Here is a 20535-nt window from a genome sequence, read left to right on the forward strand (position 1 = left end):
TCAGACCCTCCTTCGGCTCCACGTTGGCTGGAGGTCGTCAACATCAGCAGGAACAGCGCTGAGCTGAAGTGGACGCTCCCTGAGCGTGACGGAGGCTCAAAAATCACCAACTATGTGGTGGAGAAGCGTGATGTGAGACGGAAAGGCTGGCAGGCCGTGGACACCACCATCAAGGAGCTGAAGTACACCGTGACGCCACTCAACGAAGGATCGCTTTACGTGTTCCGCGTTGCCGCTGAGAACGCCGTAGGTGTCGGACCGTTCTGTGAGCTGGAGGATTCAGTGCTAGCAAAAGACACTTTCAGTAAGTGGAAGCAGAAGAGCTGGCATGTGCAGATTCATTATTTCAATCATGAAGGCAAAGGAAATCCCCACTGATAATACGGTTTTACTCGTTACAGCTACTCCTGGGCCACCATATGCTCTTACTGTCAACGCTGTGAGCAAGAGATACGTGGACCTGCAGTGGGAGGCGCCTCAGAATGACGGTGGCAGACCCATCCTCAGGTCAGTGGTTTCTCCTTTTCAAACAAGAAACTCTCAACATTAACCGTCTGAAACCCAGACCCTCTGAGAGGTGTCTTTAAAAACATACACCAAAAACTCTATTTATCAACAAGAACCAGTAAAAACAGAAAGAATCTTCTGATTGGATGATGTGTGACATCCATCAGGAAAATTCACCCAAAATAAATGTATAATTCTGATATTTCATCAAAATCACTTTGTTCTATACATCATTAAAACATTCACCAAATACATATTCCAAGTCCTGTAAAACATAAAATCTTCCTGGTTCTCAGCTGAGACCAAAACATTTAGAGAGTTTTCAGGATGAACTGCAGGCAGTGTTTCCTCAGAGAGACTAAAATCAGAATCAGAATCAGAATCAGAATGAGTTTTATTGCCATTGTTCATGAGGTTCACAAACGAGGAATTTGACTCGGTGCAATGCTGCTACATTAAACATTTAACAAATAGTAGAGATAAAAATAAAGATAAAAATAAAGATAAAGATAAAGTAAATACTATAATAAAAGCTAACATCTACTATAATAAAAACTAACAACTAAGTACACTGTACAACAAAAAAGTGACTAAGTGAATAAAGTGACCAGTAGCAGCAGGTGGTGGGGGCCACCACGTAGTGCAAATATTGTAGTGCAAAAAACAGTGGTAATTGTTGATGAGTCGGTGCTGAGCTGCTGAACATAGGCACGTGTGTGTGACGTAGAGTCATCTAGTGTTCATCAGTCTGATGGCAGAGGGGAAGAAGCTGTTCATGTAGCGGGAGGTTCTGGTCCGGATGGACCTTAGTCTCCTGCCTGAGGGGAGGGGGGTGAACAGTCTGTGTCCATAAATGCACCAGAAACAGAGAACAGAGGAGCAGGTTGTTGGAGATTCATCCAGCATGTTGAAACATCTTCTAGTTGTTGGAGATCCATTCAACATGGTGGAACATCTTCTAGTTGTTGGAGATTCATCCAGCATAGTGAAACATCTTCTAGTTGTTGGAGATCCATTCAGCATGGTGAAACATCTTCTAGTAGTTGGAGATCCATTCAGCATGGTGGAACATCTACAGATGATGAGCAGAGCAGAGAGGAAAAGTCTGGAAATATGTCGTTTCAGTTTAGTAATTTGTTCCAGTGTTGATAACATCTGTAAACATGTTGGATGGTTGATTTCATTTTTGTAAAGCGAGGGAAGGTAAAATTACTGGGACGACATGCTGCTGGTGAGCACTGTCCATAAGGTAGGACTCAAGTGCTGAAATTATTTATTTTCAGTGCTGTATGTTTAAAACATTAGATGTAAATAATACCAGCCACAGCAGCAGCTTTGTGTGTTTACCTTTTGGTGACTCCTCCCTGCAGATACTCCATTGAGAAGAAGGAGAAGCTGGGAACTCGCTGGGTGAAATGTGGGAAGACTTCAGGTCCTGACTGTAAGTACAGAGTGACGGACGTCATTGAGGGAACAGAGGTTCAGTTCCAGACCCGCGCTGAGAACGAAGCCGGTGTTGGACACCCCAGCGAACCCACTGAGATCCTCACCATCGAAGATCCAACAGGTGAGTCCATTACAAGCTGGTTTTAGGACAATCATACGAATCGTTCAGAGTGTAAATCCACCTGTCCTGTCCCGTTCAGGCGTCCCTTCACCGCCCATCGAGCTTCATGTGACCGGAGCCAGCCGAGACTTCCTGTCCATCTCCTGGAAGCCTCCTCAGAGGGACGGCGGCTGCCCTATCAGCGGCTACCACATCGAGATGTGTGAGGCCGGAACCGAGAAGTGGATGAGGGTCAACTCCCGTCCGGTGAAGGAGCTGAAGTACCGCGTGGAGGAGGGCGTGGTTCCCGAGAAGGAGTACATTCTGAGAGTGAGGGCCATCAACAGCGTCGGAGTCAGCGAGCCCTCCGATATCTCCGAGAACGTCTTCGCCAAAGACTCTGACTGTAAGGATGTTCATCTGTCTCCTTAAAAAACCCCACCCTCTGTTTGTGGCTCAGTAACATCAGATGTTTTTCTGTATTTACAGGTAACCCCACACTGGATTTCCAGACCCTGGACCTGGTTGTCATAGAAACAGAGAAGCTGCACATCCCAGTTCCTTTCAAAGCTGTTCCCTCGCCCAAAATCACCTGGCACAAAGACGGCAAGGAGCTGAAGGCCGACGAGCGCCTTGGCTTCAGGTCAGATCCAGAATTACTCGTTCTCCTGTAGAAACCAAACTAAGGGATGTGGAACACAGAGCAGGAAAGTGCTGCTGTTGGTATTAAACCACTTTTACTCCTCTTGGAAGACTGTTGTATGCATATGCAGTACATTGGCTAGGTGTGCACGGTCACGTGCACTGCTGCCCCGGTAGTGTAGTTACACAAATTTTGAACTTGGATGTCTGTAAAGGGTGCACACAGACTCTTCTTTACTTGGGCAGAATATGAACTTTACATGTGTTGGACTTTAGTGGAGTCTTGTTTACTGTCTGATATAGAAAGTTTAACGCTGACCTTTCAACGCACCAACTTATTAATCCTTTATTTTACCAGGTAATATCAGCTGAGAACAATTTCTCATTTACGATGATGATCTACCAGCTGCACTGATCTAAATTCAGTCACTAAATTGGGTAGAATACAAACAGAAAGCATTTTGTCAGGACAGATATTGTAAAGATTGTTCCTTAAGGGTGGAGCTGTTTCCCCATTTTGAGTCTTTGTTTGTGATCATTACAGCAAATTTACACTTCATAGAATAGTGAATGATGACCTGAGGTAATGTCTTCAGAATCTCACCAGTTCACAACCACAAATAAAGAATTTTGGGGATTTGTGGTGGATGATATAATTAAATGTTCGTTTCTTTTAGTGACTGGTTGTTTTCGTTCACACATTTAATTCAGAATAATCACATGGGTTTGGATCTAGAATGTGCCTGGTTTAGTGGAGGTTGGAACACCAACATTCCACAGTTGAGGTTGTTTGAATGTTCTCCCTTAGAGATTCTAACAACAATAACTTTGTGTTCATTGGTCCTGATCTGACGCTGCTTCTCCTGGGACTGTTTCTGTTCAACAGGAAGGAGTACACTTCCTGTCACCTGGAAGTCGACAGCAGCCTTCACGCTGATGCTGGAGTCTACAAAGTGACTCTGGAAAATAAACTGGGCAGTGCAAGTGCCACCATCAATGTTAAAGTTATCGGTAATCAATCGTACATCGTCACGTACACACCGACCTCTTGTATCTGCAGCAGAATATTTTCTGATGTGTCTATTTGTCTTTAGGTCTTCCTGGTCCTTGCAAGGAGATTGTGGCCTCTGAGATCACAAAGAGCTCCTGTAAAGTCTCCTGGGATCCTCCAGACTATGACGGCGGCAGCCCGATTCTTCACTACGTCCTGCAGGTCTGAGACGCAGCAGGTTTTTGTTTCTAAATAAGCAACTCTGAAAGTTTGAAGGAAACTGATGTTGCTGGTTTTCAACAGCGGCGTGAGGCCGGCAGGAGGACGTACATCAACATGATGTCCGGAGAGAACAAGGTCAGCTGGACTGTCAAAGACCTCATCGCCAATGGAGAGTACTATTTTAGAGTACAGGCCGTCAACAAGATCGGAGGAGGAGAGTTTATTGAGCTACGCAACCCAGTCATCGCAGAGGACCAGAAACGTAAGAAAAATGACTTTGCATTAGCTGTTGCAGTCCCACACAGCCTCAGGAAACTATAAAATGTCTTCTGTGCATTTAGTTTTAAAGTCTGCTTTCCATGTTGGAGCTGTAGAGGATGAAGGTCATCAGCATCCAGCAGACAGAGAGGATCTAAAGAACCTAGTTGTGTTATGGGAAATATAGAATGAAGTCTTTCTGGAATGTGACCTGTACTATGGATGAACAGTCAGAATCTTCTCCTCTTCGCAGATTTCTCTTTTTAATCTGTCTCTTTACCTATGTTCTAAACATTCAAAGTATTTGTTAAGTGAGTTAGAAATTTTTGGCTAAATAAACGTTGACAAGACATTTGGTGTCTCTGTTTTAAATTTCCTTTTGAATTTGTGATGAATGAGTAGCTCCTATTAGTTGGGTCCAGAGAAACCTAACTGAAGTGTGTCTCTGATTGTAGATGCTCCCGACCCGCCTGTGGATGTTGAGACCCACAACCCCACGTCTAGCACCATCACTCTGACCTGGAAGCCTCCCATGTACGACGGCGGCTCCAAGATCATGGGTTACATCCTGGAGAAGCAGCAGAAGGGTGAGGACAAGTGGGAGAGGTGCAACGACTTCCTTGTGCCCGTCCTGTCTTATACCGTCAGAAGGCTGATGGAGGGCAAGAACTACACCTTCAGAGTCAAAGCTGAAAACGCCGCTGGGGTCAGCGAGCCGTCACGAAACACGCCGTTCATTAAGGCCTCGGACGCCGTTGGTAAGAATTATACTGACTCAGAGTGAGGCAACGCCAGCTCTGGCAAAAGTACAGAATCAAACACAAGACAGATGTAGGAAACATGTGGAAAGAAAACCTTACAAGAGCATTTACAAGTCAATTATTTTTGTTAATTTTGCTTTCTCAGATCCTCCGAAGGTTTTCCTCAGTGGCAGTCTGCAGTCTGGCCTCAGCGTGAAGCGAGGCTGCGAGATCTGCCTGGACGCCAACATTTCTGGTTCACCATACCCTCAGATCACCTGGTACTGGAACAACCAGGTGATCCGGCCCGAACCACTCCGCAAGAGACCTGAAAAACCCCTGAAGAAGAAGGTGGAGAAGAAGGAGGAGGAGGGAGAGAAGAAGGAGGAAGAGAAGAAGGGAGAGGCCGAGACCAAAGAGGAGAAGAAAGAGGGAGAGGTGAAGGAAGGAGAGGAGAAGAAGGAAGGAGAGGAGAAGAAGGAGGACGAAGCCACGGAACCAGAGATGGAAGAGTTCGACTACCCGACCATAAACGAACGTCTGGCCATTGACAACAGCCACAGGGGTGTGTCCTCCATGGTCATCAGGGACTCGGTCCGCCCTGATCATGGCATCTACATGGTGAAGGTGGAGAATGACCACGGCATCTCCTCAGCAACCTGCGAGGTCAACGTGCTTGGTAAGTTTGAACATTTTTGTTCTTTAACCCAGATTTAAACACGTAGCCTTTGCTGGGACTACAACGTGATAATGTCATCCATCTGCAGATACTCCTGGTCCTGCTGTGAACTTCAGATTTGAGGAGGTGAGGAAGAACTCTGTGATCTGCAAGTGGGATCCACCTCTGGACGACGGTGGCAGCGAGATCCTGAACTACACCCTGGAGAAGAAGGACAACTCCAAGCTGGAGATCGGCTGGAGCGTTGTTACCTCCACACTGAGAGGATGCCACTATCTGGTTCCCAAACTCATCGAGAAGAAGGAGTACATCTTCAGGGTCGTGGCTGAGAACAAGTTTGGCGCTGGTCCACCCTGCGTCTCCAAGCCGCTCATCGCCAAGAATCCATTTGGTATTAATTATGACTCATGTTTAGGATGCAATATACTGATAATTCAGGGTATCCAAGAAACTTTAAACATATAAATATGTGTGTAATTATAAATGATGTTCTATTAGACAGACTTTTCAAGTAGATTAGTCATGAAAAATGACAACTGTGCGAGTTTTCTTTTGGCATCAAGCAACAGAGTTAGCTTGTTTTACTTCACATTACACATCCCGCAGTGTGACAATATATCATGCAGCCTTACTACAAAGCTTTAGGCATTTAATTCTTCTGAGAATTCTTCTGATCACTGCCAACATAATCTGAACACAATATTGTTTATTGTAATAAGTTCTAAGTGGGCTTGAAGACGTACAGACTGTAACACATATGCGTTTTTGTGTTAAAACTGCAAAGAATGCTCATTAACTGAATAATACATTTAGTTAGATTCATAGATAACTTAGCTTTTCCCTTCATTCTCAGAACTTCCCGAGGCTCCTGATAAGCCACAGATTGATGACATCACTGCCCACAGCATGCTGGTCACCTGGAACGAACCAAACGATAACGGCAGCCCCATCCTGGGATACTGGGTGGAACGCCGTGAAATAAACAGCTCCCACTGGGCACGTGTCAACAGGTGAGGAAACATACCAGCAGCTCCTGTTTATTTCTGTCTGAATTTGTCCTCAGATGTGATCAAACCTGGAAGATGTGAGGGTGATATCAATGTTTTTTCTGTCCTGGCCTGCAGGAACATCATTCCTGACTTGGAGCTGAACGTTGAAGGCCTGCTTGAGGGGCTGACTTATATCTTCAGGGTGGCTGCCGAAAACCAGGCAGGCCCTGGAAAGTTCAGTGCTCCCTCTGAACCCAAGACAGCTCAGGCTCCCATCTGTACGTAAACATTGCTCAATCCTGTGTTTTCTAAAAGCTGTAACTAGTAGCAGTAACTAGCATTACAAATGTTTCTCCAGTGATGACAATCCTGTATTAGAATATCTAAGTAAATGAAAAATCCGACAAAGCATCATAAATCCCATCAGTTCACATGTTCATCTGTGTTTGTTGATGTTCCTGCAGTACCTCCTGGACCTCCAGTTGCCCGAGTTGTGTCGACCACTGACCACTCCATTGAGGTGGAGTGGGATCCACCGGCTGACAACGGTGGAGGGGAGATCATGGGATACCACGTAGATAAGGTAGACAAACACAGACACCTGGGATAGTTGTTTAGCTTTGCACACATTTGTTTAAATGTCCTGAAGCCAGACCTCAGACTGTCTTATAGACTATTGCAAGGGGTGTGGTCTCAGCCTTATATAGGGTGATGAGTTCGGACATCCGGAAAGATGCTGCTTCTCCAAGGAGCTGAAGTGGTTCAACACGTGGATGGATGGATGGATGGATGGATGGATGGATGGATGGATGGATGATGGATGATGGATGGATAATGGATGGATGGATGGATGATGGATGATAATGGATGGATGGATGATGGATGGAGGATGGATGGATAATGGATGACGGATAGATAATGGATGGATGATGGATGGATGATGGATGAATGATGGATGGATGATGGATGGATGGATAGATGGATGGATGGATGGATGGATGGATGATGGATGGATAATGGATGACGGATGGATGATGGATGGATGGATGGATGATGGATGGATAATGGATGGATGGATGGATGGATGGATGGATGGACTGACTAATGTTTTGTCTGTTCTGTGGTGTTCATCAGGCCATGGCTGGTACCAAGGATTGGTCCAGGTCTACAGAACGTCCCTGGAAGACCCGTAACTTCACTGTCTATGGAGTGCGTGAGGGAGCGAAGTACCTCGTCAGGGTCATTGCCTGCAATGCTGCCGGTGAAGGAACACCAGGATTCACAGAGTCTGTGTTCGTCAGGAATCCTGCAGGTCAGCCGCAAAATACATGACAGAGAAAATGGAAATAAAGAATCAAATTAGATTATATCATATTAGGTCATCTGATGAACAGTATATCATTTTACTATTTACTATTATTTACCAATTACTATTTACTTTTGTTTCCCAATCTTCCCTTTCGGATGTCCACCACAGAGGTGCCATTGATCGAATTGGATCTGTCCGTTAAGAATGGCGTGGTCATCAGAGCAGGTGAAACCCTCCGTATTCCCGCTACAGTCACAGGTAAACCCTATCCGTCCATCACCTGGTCCAAGGACGACGGCAAACCCGACAAAGATCGCGTGGAAATCCTCACCGAAGGCAACGACAGCATTGTCTCAATCAAGAACGTTCAGAGGAAGGACTGTGGCAAATACCAGATCTCTGCTTGTAACCCCAGTGGCACCAAGAATGCATCCACCAGAGTAGAGGTCATGGGTGAGTGGAAGTCCAGGAAATCACAGTTAACTTGTGATTAATTACCACAGGAAAACAAAGTATACTATTATTTCATTCTCAGACGTCCCTGGACCCATCACTGACCTGAAGCCAGTTGTCGTCACTCGTAAGATGATCTTCCTGAACTGGGATGACCCTGAGGATGATGGAGGCAGCGACCTAACAGGCTTCATTGTGGAGCGCCGAGATGCCAAAATGCACACGTGGAGGCAGCCCGTTGAAACCGCCTCATCCAAGTGCGAGTGTGTGGGCATCATGGAGGGGCAGGAGTACCTGTTCCGAGTTACCGCTAAGAACAAGTACGGTTTGGGCCCGCCAGTCGAGCTGGGACCCATCAAGGCTGTGGACCCACAGGGTGAGGGCTGCAAGTTCTGACTATCAGAAGATGTCTATGTTGTGTTTTATCATGAACCTGTCTGTTGTCACTCAGTGTTATATTGTCATATCGTCTAGTTCAGGTTTCTCAGTGCTGTTTGTCAGTGACTCTGTGTTGTTTTCTTGTTATTTGAGCACAGGTCTCTCTTGAGAATGAGACCCAGTGTCTCAAAGAGTTCAGCTGTAAAAAGAAAGGTCAAATTAAAAAAAAAAAAAAAAAAAAACGACGGCTGAGACTTCAAAGAAAAACATATTTGTACCTAAACCCAGATGTTGCTGTGATGGTTCTGCAGGTCCTCCATCCTACCCCGAGAAGTTCCACTACACAGAACGCACCAAGAACTCCATCACACTGGCCTGGAGGCCGCCTCGTAATGACGGTGGTAGTCCTGTCATCGGCTACTTCGTTGAGAAGAAGAGACAGGACCAGCAAGCTTTCGAGCCCTGCAACACAGAGATCTGCCCCAACATGACTATGACTGTGGAGGGCCTGGACGAAGCCTGGATGTATGAGTTCAGAATCAAGTGCGCCAACCTTATTGGAGAGAGTGAGCCATCCATCCCACTGACTGTGGTCATCCAGGATGATGAAGGTAAGGCCAGGTGGTCCTGAAACTTCTACTTCAAGTGAAAGACAAATAGTGATTTTTATAAACCAGAGAGAAACAATAAGGATGCTAGTAATTGTGTGCTGATTTGTTTCCATCACCTCAGTATCTCCTGAGGTCCACATGCTGAAGCACTTCAAGGGGGACTCCATCACTGTGAAGAAAGGTGAACCCATTGAGATTCCCGCTGATGTCCTGGGACTGCCTATTCCTAAGGTTGAGTGGTCCAAGGACGACGTTCTGATCGAGAAGCCCACGGACACCCTTCTGATGGAGACGGTGGTAACTGGCAGGCTGAACTGTAAGACCACGCTGTCAATCCCGGCAGCCAACAGGAAGGACCGCGGCAGCTACACCGTGTCTGCCTCCAACAACATGGGCTCGGCCAAGCACACCATCAACGTCATGGTGCTGGGTGAGTACTAAACAAGCTGCAGACTATAATATGTGTTTTAGCCAGATGCAGTTCCATGACTGATCTGATCTTTTCCCGTCAGACCGACCACTTCCACCTAGGAACCTGACAGTGTCTAACATTAGGGCGGAGTCCTGCTACCTCAACTGGGACGCGCCTCATGATGATGGCGGCAGCGAGCTCACCAACTACATCGTTGAGAGGAAAGAGGTGGTAACAGAAGAGCCAGAGCTAGAGGAGGGCCAGGAGGCTCTGCCTGAGCCTCAGTGGGTACAGGTTACTAACAGCATCATCGAGAGGAAATACGGGGTACGTCCTGGGAACAGCGAGTGCAGTAATAATTATAGCCTTGAAAGTCAGTCTGATTCTTGTGGTAACATCCTCTGTCTCCTGTAGGTGTGGAACCTAGAGACCAACAGGTCCTACCTGTTCAGGGTCAAAGCTGAAAACCGTTACGGTATATCTGAGCCCTGCATGACAGAGGAAGTCCAGATCACAGACCCCTTCGGCCTACCTGGCCCACCAGAGAAACCGACCATTGCAGAGTACTCCAAGACCTCCATGACCCTGACCTGGGAGCCACCCAGAGACAACGGAGGCTCTATGATCATTGGCTACTGGCTGGAAAAGAGGGAAAAAGGCACTGCCTACTGGGCTAAAGTCAACAAAGTGCCAGTCACCAAGAGGGGCATGAAAGGCTGGGAGTACCAGGTGAGCTGCTGTGGTTTATGTCACCAAATCTTTCTAGTACATGTAGTGTAAAGTATGACTTCAATGTGGACTGGTACAGTACGCATATCTCCAGCCTGCAGAGCAAAGCAGGGCAGGTTTAATGTCGACAGCCGGAATGAAGGTTTCACTGGTTTGGACTTTGGGCAGAGTTAACTCTGAGCCATTTCCAACAATTCTAGTTGTTTGATGTGACGAAGTGTCAGTAAAGAAATAAAACTGAGTTCACTCCAACTTTACTCATAGTTACTCCTGGATACAGCCGTGCATCCATTACTGTTCCAATTACTCTGTTATGAACTGCTGATGAGCTGGTTTTAGTTTTATATAGCAGGAAAGAGTGGAACCAGATCTCTGTAATTATGCTTGTCACATAATATACATATTGATGTTAAAATGCGTTGAAGACAGAGTACACTTCAATCAGTGGGCCTGTAACGGTGGGCAAACGTTTTCCATGTAGGTTACTGTATGTGAACACTGAAGTGAATATGATGATGACGGTTATTTCTGTTTGGCACTAAGCACATATTTTTCCTGGTTTCTACGTCATACAGTACACCACCATCATGGTTCTGACATTTCCAGATGTCAGATAATCTCATCTCTGCACTTATCTAAAGCTAACTCTAATGCCAGCATTTAAAAACCCAAGAATTATCAGATCAAGTAGCTGAGACTGTTCTGAAAACGACAAATACTGCTAGTGTGTACAGTCCTTAATGACCAGGATAGGAGCTTTAAAGTGAAGACAGAGAAATCACCCTGAAAACAGCCTCAAAGGGCTCAAAGGGTTCAGATAATAAGTCACATAATATGAAAATGGTCCTTTAAGGTGGATGATCCCACAAAAAGCAAATAGAATACTATTAGAGTCTGGAATCTTTTTGCTTTGGAGACGGTAAACAACAGAAGAAAACACTGAATATCTTTCTCTTCTTGTCACCAGGTAACTCGGCTGTTTGAGGGAACGGAGTATGAGTTCAGGGTTGCTGCATGTAACTCAGCAGGAACCGGACTGTTCAGCGGACCTTCGGACTCCGCCTTCGCCGTCGACCCCCTTAGTGAGTAAAAACGTCACGCTTCTTTTCAATCATCTGGTGTGAAAGTTTGAATATGTTTTTAATGTTCAGGGAAGGTTTTGAGGATGTTGGAAATTTCCAGTAATGTTTCTATAAAGTTTAAAGTTAACCAAGACAGAACATTTGAACCTTTAGAGGAGGTTTGGAGGATGTTGGTGGAACAGATTATGTTCCATGATAACTAGTAAGGACATTCTCTAATTAGAGAAAAAATGTTTTCCAGATGTTATCAAGGACTTTAAATTATTCCTGTAATCAGATTTATTGGCAAAAGAGAAACATTCCGCTGGCAGAGTTCTGTGGATGTTTTTGAGGAACACATTATAGAATCTTCCCACAGGATAACAAAGGAAAGATGTTCTCAATGCAACATTTGGGAAACATTTTAGGAAGTTAGGGTTTGTTGTTTAGCAATGTTCGTACCAAATATTTTAAGAATATCTTTAAAGAACATTACCCTACCTTTCAGACAAACATTCTAGTAGCTAAAAGCAACATTAGTAGAACTTTACAGAACTTTATCGGAGTGTTTTTCAAATGAAAACATTCCAGCTGTGTCCTCACAGGCTGACCTCAGACTTGTTTGTGTTGTCAGAGATGGCATATTTATCTGGCTTCACTGTTGCAGCTCCTCCCAGCATGCCTGCTGCTCCTGAGGTGGCCGATAAGACCAAACACAGCGTCATGCTTTCCTGGAGCCCACCAGAGAGCGATGGAGGAAGCCCCATCAAAGGCTACATCATCCAGATCCAGGATGAGGGCACGTCCGAGTGGGTGAGGGTCAACGATCCCGAGTCCCTGCACCCCACTACTGAGTTCACCGTGCCTAGCCTGCGCGAACTGAAGCGCTACCGCTTTAGGATCATCGCTGTCAATGATATTGGCGAGTCGGACCCCAGCCCCCGCACCAGTGAGGTTCTAGTGGAAGATGTTCAGCGTAAGTTAGACTTCGAAGACTCAGAACAACAAATGGAAACAGTGTTTGTCTCTTTCCTTCACTGAAGTTTCTCTCTCTGCAGTTCCACCTTCCATCTCCATTGACATCATGGCCGATGACTTGGTCTGCATCCGGGCCGGAGATCCGGTCAGGATCCCGGCCACCATCAAGGGCCGCCCCGCTCCCAAGGTGACCTGGGACTTTGATGGCAAGGCAAAGTCACACAAGAAGAACAAACTGCACACACTTCCAGTGGACTCCGAGGTGAGACCATCACACCATCTTCTCAAATCACTTTAAAATATTTTTATTGATTGTTTGAGGCAGATTTTAGTAAAACATTTCAGATGTTCTTGTTTACTCAAATCCTTGAAAAATAACCAATGTTAAGATGACGTCTTCAAGATACACCTAAACTAAGTTTTTTTCTATTAAATATTTGAACACTCTCTTCAGTTTTGATGGACTTGAACTGTTTTGTGTGTCAAGGTTGAATCCACAGACACCACGTCCATTGTGTCCATCCCCGTCAGTCTGAGGAGCCACTCTGGACGTTACACCATCACCGCCAAGAACAAGTCCGGACAGAAACACATCAATGTCAGAGTCATTGTCCTCGGTATGTTTGGGGGTTTTGTATGTGAACCTGTCAAGATTGTCGGCATGTTGGGATTGTTGTTTTGTTGTTCTTGGATGAGTGACGGTTAATTGGTTTGGCTGCAGATGTTCCTGGACCTCCAAAGGAGCTGAGGGTTACCGATATCACTCGGACTACCATGAGGCTGATCTGGAAACTTCCAGACAATGATGGAGGAGAGAGAATCAAGAGCTACTTTATCGAGAAGAAATGCATCACGGACAAGGCCTGGACCAAGGTAGGTTCAGATCCATATGTTGGTTGTTGACCTGAGATACACAAACTGCTGTTTGATAACCGTTAGTTTGGAGTCGATTCCCTTTAAATGTTCATTAGACATTACATCAGTCAGACCCAACAGTCTCCATCAGGTTGGACCAGTTAAAAGCTGTAAAAACACAGAGATGTTTACAGGTGGTCATGGATTAATTCTGGAAGGCTGCTGATGTTCCTCCTGATCAGGCTAACGTGTGAGATTGATGAAAGCAGATCTACAACCAGATCCACCAGAACCCCTGGAGGACACAGACCTCCTGTTTGTCACTGTTAACTGATGATCTGTTTGACTTCTTTTCAGGTGAATGCTGCCTGTGCCAGCCAGGCCTACGTGGTGCCGGGTCTGCTGGAGGGTCAAGACTACGTGTTCAGGGTCCGAGCTGAGAACAGATTGGGATTCGGTCCGTTCACTGTCACCACCGACCCTGCCCAGGCCAGAGACCCCATCTGTGAGGACACGCCTCAGCTACAGAGATACAGAAACATCTGCTGGACAAACCCTGGTGTTAACCTTCTCTCTGTCTTTCCCAGACCCCCCCGACCCACCCACTAAGCTGAAGGTCAACCTGGTGACGAAGACCACCGTCACGCTGAGCTGGGAGGCGCCGAAGAACAATGGTGGCTCTCCGGTGAAGCACTACATCATTGAGCGTTTGAGCTGGGACACCAGCGGCAAGGAGAAGGAGACGTGGAAGCAGTGCAACAAGAGGGACGTGGAGGAGCTGAGCTTCGTGGTGGAGGACCTGAAGGAGGTCGGTTCACAGTCGGCTTCAATTCATACAGCAGCTACAATATGTCAAACCCAGAAACTCCACTCCTGTCTCGTGTTTCTTCAGTGTGGTACATTTTTAATCTGAAGTCCTGCAGCTCTGTGGAACCAGAACAACATGAAGAGAAAAGGCAGAAATCACATTTTTATTATCTCTAGAAACTAGCCATTTTTCATATTCATTTTGGAACTAACCCTTTAAGCGCCAAAGTTGCAATATTGCGACAAGCAACATTGCTGAATTTAACAAGCCATAGCTGCAAATATGATGCCTCATGTAGTTACTACTTTACACCAGGAGATGGCAGACATCTGTAACTTCAATCTGAGCAACATTTGTGGGCGTGTTTTCATTCAAAGTTTTGGAGTTTAAGGTTTGAAACCGCCCCCTGGTCGAGGAGACGAGGAAGTAGCGGCTGTAGTAGGAGCGTAACAAAGCGAATTTCAGCGAGAGAAAGCTCACAATGCTGAGAGGTCTGTTCATCGTTGACAAAGTACTTCGTCAAGTAATGGCTGACTAAGATTCTGAAGAGGGATATTCACCCTCTGATGAAGATGTTCAGTCGTCCAGTGAGACAGAAAGTGATGCTGCGTCTGTGTGTAACAGCAGCGAGTCCGTGCGCCATGACAGTCCACAAGCAGCACATACTGGAGCCGATGCTGTGCTTCACCGGGTCTGGGGTGGCAGGAGGGGACGTGGTAGGTGTAGCGGGGGTGGCAGGAGGGGACATGGTGGGTGTAACAGGGGTGGCAGGAGGGGACATGGCGGGTGTAGCGGGGGTGGCAGGAGGGGACGTGGTGGGTGTAACGGGGGTGGCAGGAGGGTACGTGGTGGGTGTAGCGGGGGTGGCAGGAGGGGACGTGGTGGGTGTAGCGGGGGTGGCAGGAGGGGACGTGGTGGGTGTAACGGGGGTGGCAGGAGGGGACGTGGTGGGTGAAGCGGGGGTGGCACGAGAGAGAACGTGGCGGGTGTAGAGGGGGTGGCAGGAGGGGAGGTGGTGGGTATAGCGGGGGGTGGCAGGAGGGGATGTGGTGGGTGTAGCGGGGGTGGCAGGATGGGACGTGGTGGGTGTAGCGGGGGGTGGCAGGATGGGACGTGGTGGGTGTAGCGGGGGTGGCAGGAGGGGACGTGGTGGGTGTAGTGGGGGTGGCACGAGAGAGAACGTGGCGGGTGTAGAGGGGGTGGCAGGAGGGGACGTGGTGGGTGTAACGGGGTGGCAGGAGGGGACGTGGCGGGTGTAGCGGGGGTGGCACGAGAGAGAACGTGGCGGGTGTAGCGGGGGTGGCAGGAGGGGACGTGGTGGGTGTAGCGGGGGTGGCAGGAGGGGACGTGGTGGGTGTAGCAGGGGTGGCAGGAGGGGACGTGGCGGGTGTAGCGGGGGTGGCAGGAGGGGACGTGGCGGGTGTAGCAGGGGTGGCAGGAGGGGACGTGGTGGGTGTAGCAGGGGTGGCAGGAGGGGACGTGGTGGGTGTAGCAGGGGTGGTCAAAACACCACTAATAGTGAGGGAGGTAGCGGGGATGCAAAAAAAACCGCAGAAATAGCGGTAGAAGCCGCGGGAAAAAACGCACTGATAATAGCGACGGAGGCCGCAGTGGCGTTCACGGCCCCACCGTAAATGATGATCATGATGGCTGGGTTTGCTTGAGAGATGAGGAACAGTATCACAAGTGTATCAGACATTTCAATGAGCCTGTTGGGTATCGTGCAGACAGGAATCTGACAAATTCTGAGCCAAGCAATGCCATCTTGATCGATAAACATCTGTAAAAGTTATGTAATCCATATGGCGGCCACCTGGTGATGTCATAATATGGAAATTAGATGAGTGAATTTACTCCCATCAAAAACTCATACTGATGATTTTTCTCATTTACAGTATGCCTTTATCTCTAATCATTTTCAAGTTACAACCTTTTGAAAAAGTGATATCAAAACTGAATATTTTATTGAAAAAATGTGGCGCCTAAAGGGTTAAATGTAGAAAAACATAAAATAAGTGATTTAAGTTCAGATTTAGGTCATTTTTTCTGTTGTCACAAATGATTATTTCACCTTTTCTCCCGCTTTCTGGATGATAAATGTTTTACACCAGCTGGTGGGTTTCAGGGTTCAGAGGATGGAATAAATCATGACTTTACATCCCAGTTTTCAGATCAATCTCTTTGCTTTCAGGCTGTTTCAGATGATCTCAATGAAAAGAGGAATATAGTAACAGAGATGGTTTGAGTGTCCCAGTGTTTGTCAAGCTTTTTTCACAGTTTTTCATCCGTTTTGTCATCTTATTGTGATTTTAACTATAGACTATCCATTATTACTATGAAGAACATGTAATCTGAGGAACCAAACATGATAGAACATGAAGCTGCTAAACCTTCTGTGTGATAAACACCAGTTAAACCAGTAGCTGAGTTTCCTGCCTGCAGTTATTTTGTGGTGAAAAGTTTCCTTTCAGACTTGCTATTGACCATCTTGTTGACCCTTAGAGAGGAGAATATGAATTCAGAGTGAAAGCCGTGAATGCCGCCGGACCCAGCCGTCCCTCGGCCACCGTCGGACCAATGGTCATCAAGGATCAGACATGTGAGTGACGGTGCTCCAACCAGTCAGAGTTTTACAGACTTTTATGCCTGTACTGACAGAGTGAAAGTCCGTTCCTTAAACATCTCCTTTCTGTCTCAGGCGCTCCCACCATCGAGCTCCGGGAGACGATGGAGGGCGAGGAGGGCTGCGACGTCAGTATTGTGGCCAAGGTGAGCGGATGTCCATTCCCAACACTCACTTGGCAGAAGGCCACCATGGCCAAACCCGAAGAGAAGGCTGCCGTCCAGTATGACCAGCACATCAACAAACTGGTGACGCAGGACAAGTGCACGCTGCTCATCCAGCAGGCCAGTCGGCTCGACAGCGCCCTCTACAGCCTGACGGCCACCAACAGCCTGGGCAGCGTCACCAAGGACATCAAGCTGGCGGTGCTCGGTGAGAAACTGCTCCAGTACCAAGTAGAGGCACTTTACTGGAGTCTTTTAATGACTACATTCATGACAGCTTCTGTTGTTTTACAAAAAATATTTAAATGACTTCTAAAATAAGATGTTGAGATAAAAATGAACAACCCAATGGTTTATTCAAGTACAGCTGAAACAATTAGACAGTTAATTAACTTGTCTATTGATAGAAAACTGGCAGCTGTTGTTCTCAGTTTTCACAAATATCCAGTTCACTAATTACAACCAATTAATTAATAAATTAATAGAGAAAATAATCAGCAGATTAATACATAATGAAAGTAACTATTACCCAGTAATTAGTGACTGATGATGTTTTAATAATTGATATTAGTGTGACAGAAGGTATTGTTGTGAATCTTTACTTGAATACTTCAAGTGCATTTTCTTGATTATACTCAAATACTTTTGCTGAAGTTAATTTCCAGTCAGAATCCTGAGTGGATGACTGGCTTTTAATGTAAACGTGAAGATGCAGTTTCCTGTTCTTCCCTGCAGGACCTCCGGGACCTCCTGTCGGACCAATCAAGTTCACTGAGGTGTTTGCAGAGAGGATCGGTTTGGCCTGGAACCCTCCCACTGACGATGGCGGGTCCAAGATCACCAACTACGTGGTTGAAAAGCGCGAGGACAACCGCAAGTCCTGGGTCCATGTCTCCAATGACCCCAAAGAGTGCGCCTATGTGGTGACCCGGCTGACGGAGAACCATGAGTACGAGTTTAGAGTCATGGCCCAGAACAAGTTCGGAGTCGGACCGCCGCTGATCAGTGAGCCGGAAAAGGCCAGAAACCTTTTCAGTGAGTTTGGATCAGAGTTTGAGCACTCTCACTTTGTTACGGTTATCTGTGACACTGGTCTTATAGATTTTTGTCTGTTAGCTACAGATAAATTATATTTCTTACATCATTTTGTTAGGGTTCGTTCCTTACATGAGGTTTTTAGACATTCCTCCTATGAGACAGATGCTGATCCAGATGAAAGAAACTCATTAACAAAATTAATAAAATTCAAACTGTGAAACTCTGAGTGTCCATAATTTTAATTGTATCTTTGCTATAATTTCTTTGTTAACACCAAAACAATCTATCAGTAACAAACAGAACATGTGTGATGAATACCTGGCCAGCCTCCATCAGTGGATCTGATTTCTCCCCTCTTGTGTTCAGTAACTTGGTATTTCATGGAAGGATTTCTCCTGTTTGCTAACTAAAGTGAGTCAGTTTAGTTAGCAGTTCAGAGTTATTCCTCAGAATGAGTCTTCGGCAGATTTATTTATCATAATTTAATTATAATTTGGAGATTAAACTCAACAGTAAGATTGTTGTCAGTGTTGCCTTATTGGACAGAAATCTCAGCATCTTTCTGTTATATCCGACTGTTTGACAAACAAAAACTGTTAAGCTAATTAAATGAAAGCACACTTGATAAAACTGGTAAAAGAAATGTATTTTTAACTCATTATTTTAGCACCAACCGAGTCCCTCTGTTAGGTGTTGGTATTCGTTGTTTTCTTGTGCTTTAGTTTTCCACCTCCAGATGGACACTTGTTCTCAATGACCTGATCTTTCCATGGCTGATGTATTGATTATTGATTGTTGATCGTCCTCTTGCAGCCGTCCCCGGTCAGTGTGAGAAACCGACTGTGACTGATGTCTGTCTGGAGTCGATGACGGTCAACTGGGATGAGCCCAAGTACGACGGTGGATCCTCCATCACCGGCTACATCATTGAGAAGAAGGAGACCACTGCCAAGCGCTGGGCCCGGGTCACCCGCGACCCGATCCGGGCGCTGCCTCTGGGCAACAACTGGGATGTGACCGGCCTGCTAGAGGGTGCCATGTACCAGTTCAGGGTCATCGCTGTCAACGCTGCCGGCTGTGGTCTGCCCAGCGTCCCATCGGACCCCACCCTCTGCAGAGACCCCATCAGTAAGATGTTTTATCGGAAGATTACCGTCAGTTTAACTGAACAGTTTAACAAAGTCTTCCCATCCTGACTCCCAGAGTGCAGATCTGTCTCCAAACAGACGCCTGTTCAGCCCAAAGCATGCATCAGTTAGGATTCTGTTCAATCATCATGTCACAAACAGTGTTGTCACAATAGCAGGCACATGGGGGGGGGGGGGGGGGGCTGAAGCACCTGCCCCTTTGCTCCTCGGTGCCCAAAGTGCCCTTTTGTCAAAGTTGTTTTTTTTTTCATTTTATTTAAATTTGTTTTTTTTTTTATTTGTAAGTGTGTGTGTGTGTGTGTGTGTGTGTGTGTGTGTGTGTGTGTGTGTGTGTGTGTGTGTGTGTGTGTGTGTGTGTGTGTAAAAGTCTCTGAGGACCAAAATAATAAATAAAACAAAACTAAAAATAATTCAGATCTACCGTCGGTCGCTACGTAGACGTCCCCCACTGCCCTGAGGGGTCCAGATGTTCCCTGTAGCTCTGCGCTAGCGCCGCTAGTCTAGAAACCGGAGACCCGAGGGAGGACATCAACAACTGATGGTCCTGGTGGAGAGGAGGTTCTGCAGCGGGATTCGTTTATGTACGGTGTATTTTTGCAAGATGACTGATGAAGTGAGCATCCTGTGTGTGTGTGTCTGACTCTGCACACACACCTGTCATCAGTTCTAGCCGCTAGTTAACCACACAGCTGCTGAGAGGATAAAGTCTGCCAGGCTTCTTTTTGTTTCTGTATGTTTCTGTTGTCATGGGCAAAGTGCATCAGAGAGATGTCTTATTTTACTGTCAGTGAGTTGCAGTGTGTTTCCTGTTTCTAGAGGCAATGAGACAGAGGTTATGTTATTTCACTGAAACTACGTACATGCATTTTCACATAATTTTGGACTATTGCAGTATAAATACAATAACAATAATAATTAGAAGAATTTGAATTGTGATTTTCTCAACCTCTCATTTAAAGATATCAGTACTTGTTTATAACATTTGCATATATAGACAAATATAATATGCATAAATATAAAATATAAAACTTTTATAACCTTGCTGTCTTGCGCAAAGTGGATAGTCAAACTGAATAAAAGTACAAATACACAAACACATTTAAATACATGATTTCTATATCATTTAATTATTTTTTTAAACTTATTATTAGCACTACGAATAATAAAGGGCAGATTATGAATCAGCACCATGGAGCAAATCCGTGGCTCTACAGTACATGTCTGGAAAAGGTATGAAATTTAAAAGCAAGGACTCCAGGAAGAGTAGCCACAGTTAAACAGTCCAGTGTCTAATGGTGATGTAAATTCAACTTCAAAATAACAATAATTTAAAGGGCCCAATGGGGGCCACATCAGGGTTTGAACCACTGACCTTCTGATCAGTAATCCACAGA

General features: G+C 46.0%; 1 protein-coding gene across 2 annotated transcripts in view; it reads left to right on the forward strand.

Annotated features, from left to right (window-relative positions):
• ttn.2 (titin, tandem duplicate 2) overlaps nucleotides 1-20535 on the forward strand; it is a 257670-nt gene that overhangs the window by 143375 nt on the left and 93760 nt on the right. For both annotated transcript variants that reach the window (XM_055015033.1, XM_055015034.1), the window contains 32 exons: nucleotides 5-304; nucleotides 402-507; nucleotides 1878-2074; nucleotides 2154-2459; nucleotides 2543-2696; nucleotides 3582-3706; nucleotides 3790-3908; nucleotides 3990-4170; nucleotides 4622-4924; nucleotides 5073-5585; nucleotides 5674-5976; nucleotides 6439-6595; nucleotides 6710-6852; nucleotides 7039-7157; nucleotides 7709-7886; nucleotides 8052-8336; nucleotides 8419-8712; nucleotides 9026-9325; nucleotides 9447-9755; nucleotides 9838-10064; nucleotides 10152-10466; nucleotides 11434-11548; nucleotides 12195-12503; nucleotides 12586-12767; nucleotides 12993-13122; nucleotides 13227-13378; nucleotides 13718-13865; nucleotides 13948-14168; nucleotides 16671-16767; nucleotides 16867-17163; nucleotides 17691-17990; nucleotides 18807-19121. In XM_055015033.1, coding sequence (XP_054871008.1) covers nucleotides 5-304; nucleotides 402-507; nucleotides 1878-2074; nucleotides 2154-2459; nucleotides 2543-2696; nucleotides 3582-3706; nucleotides 3790-3908; nucleotides 3990-4170; nucleotides 4622-4924; nucleotides 5073-5585; nucleotides 5674-5976; nucleotides 6439-6595; nucleotides 6710-6852; nucleotides 7039-7157; nucleotides 7709-7886; nucleotides 8052-8336; nucleotides 8419-8712; nucleotides 9026-9325; nucleotides 9447-9755; nucleotides 9838-10064; nucleotides 10152-10466; nucleotides 11434-11548; nucleotides 12195-12503; nucleotides 12586-12767; nucleotides 12993-13122; nucleotides 13227-13378; nucleotides 13718-13865; nucleotides 13948-14168; nucleotides 16671-16767; nucleotides 16867-17163; nucleotides 17691-17990; nucleotides 18807-19121 — 7200 coding nt within the window. The remainder of the gene's footprint in view (nucleotides 1-4; nucleotides 305-401; nucleotides 508-1877; nucleotides 2075-2153; nucleotides 2460-2542; nucleotides 2697-3581; nucleotides 3707-3789; nucleotides 3909-3989; nucleotides 4171-4621; nucleotides 4925-5072; nucleotides 5586-5673; nucleotides 5977-6438; nucleotides 6596-6709; nucleotides 6853-7038; nucleotides 7158-7708; nucleotides 7887-8051; nucleotides 8337-8418; nucleotides 8713-9025; nucleotides 9326-9446; nucleotides 9756-9837; nucleotides 10065-10151; nucleotides 10467-11433; nucleotides 11549-12194; nucleotides 12504-12585; nucleotides 12768-12992; nucleotides 13123-13226; nucleotides 13379-13717; nucleotides 13866-13947; nucleotides 14169-16670; nucleotides 16768-16866; nucleotides 17164-17690; nucleotides 17991-18806; nucleotides 19122-20535) is intronic.

This window comes from Amphiprion ocellaris, chromosome 11 (assembly GCF_022539595.1).
Source record: "Amphiprion ocellaris isolate individual 3 ecotype Okinawa chromosome 11, ASM2253959v1, whole genome shotgun sequence".
Classification (NCBI taxonomy): domain Eukaryota; kingdom Metazoa; phylum Chordata; class Actinopteri; family Pomacentridae; genus Amphiprion; species Amphiprion ocellaris.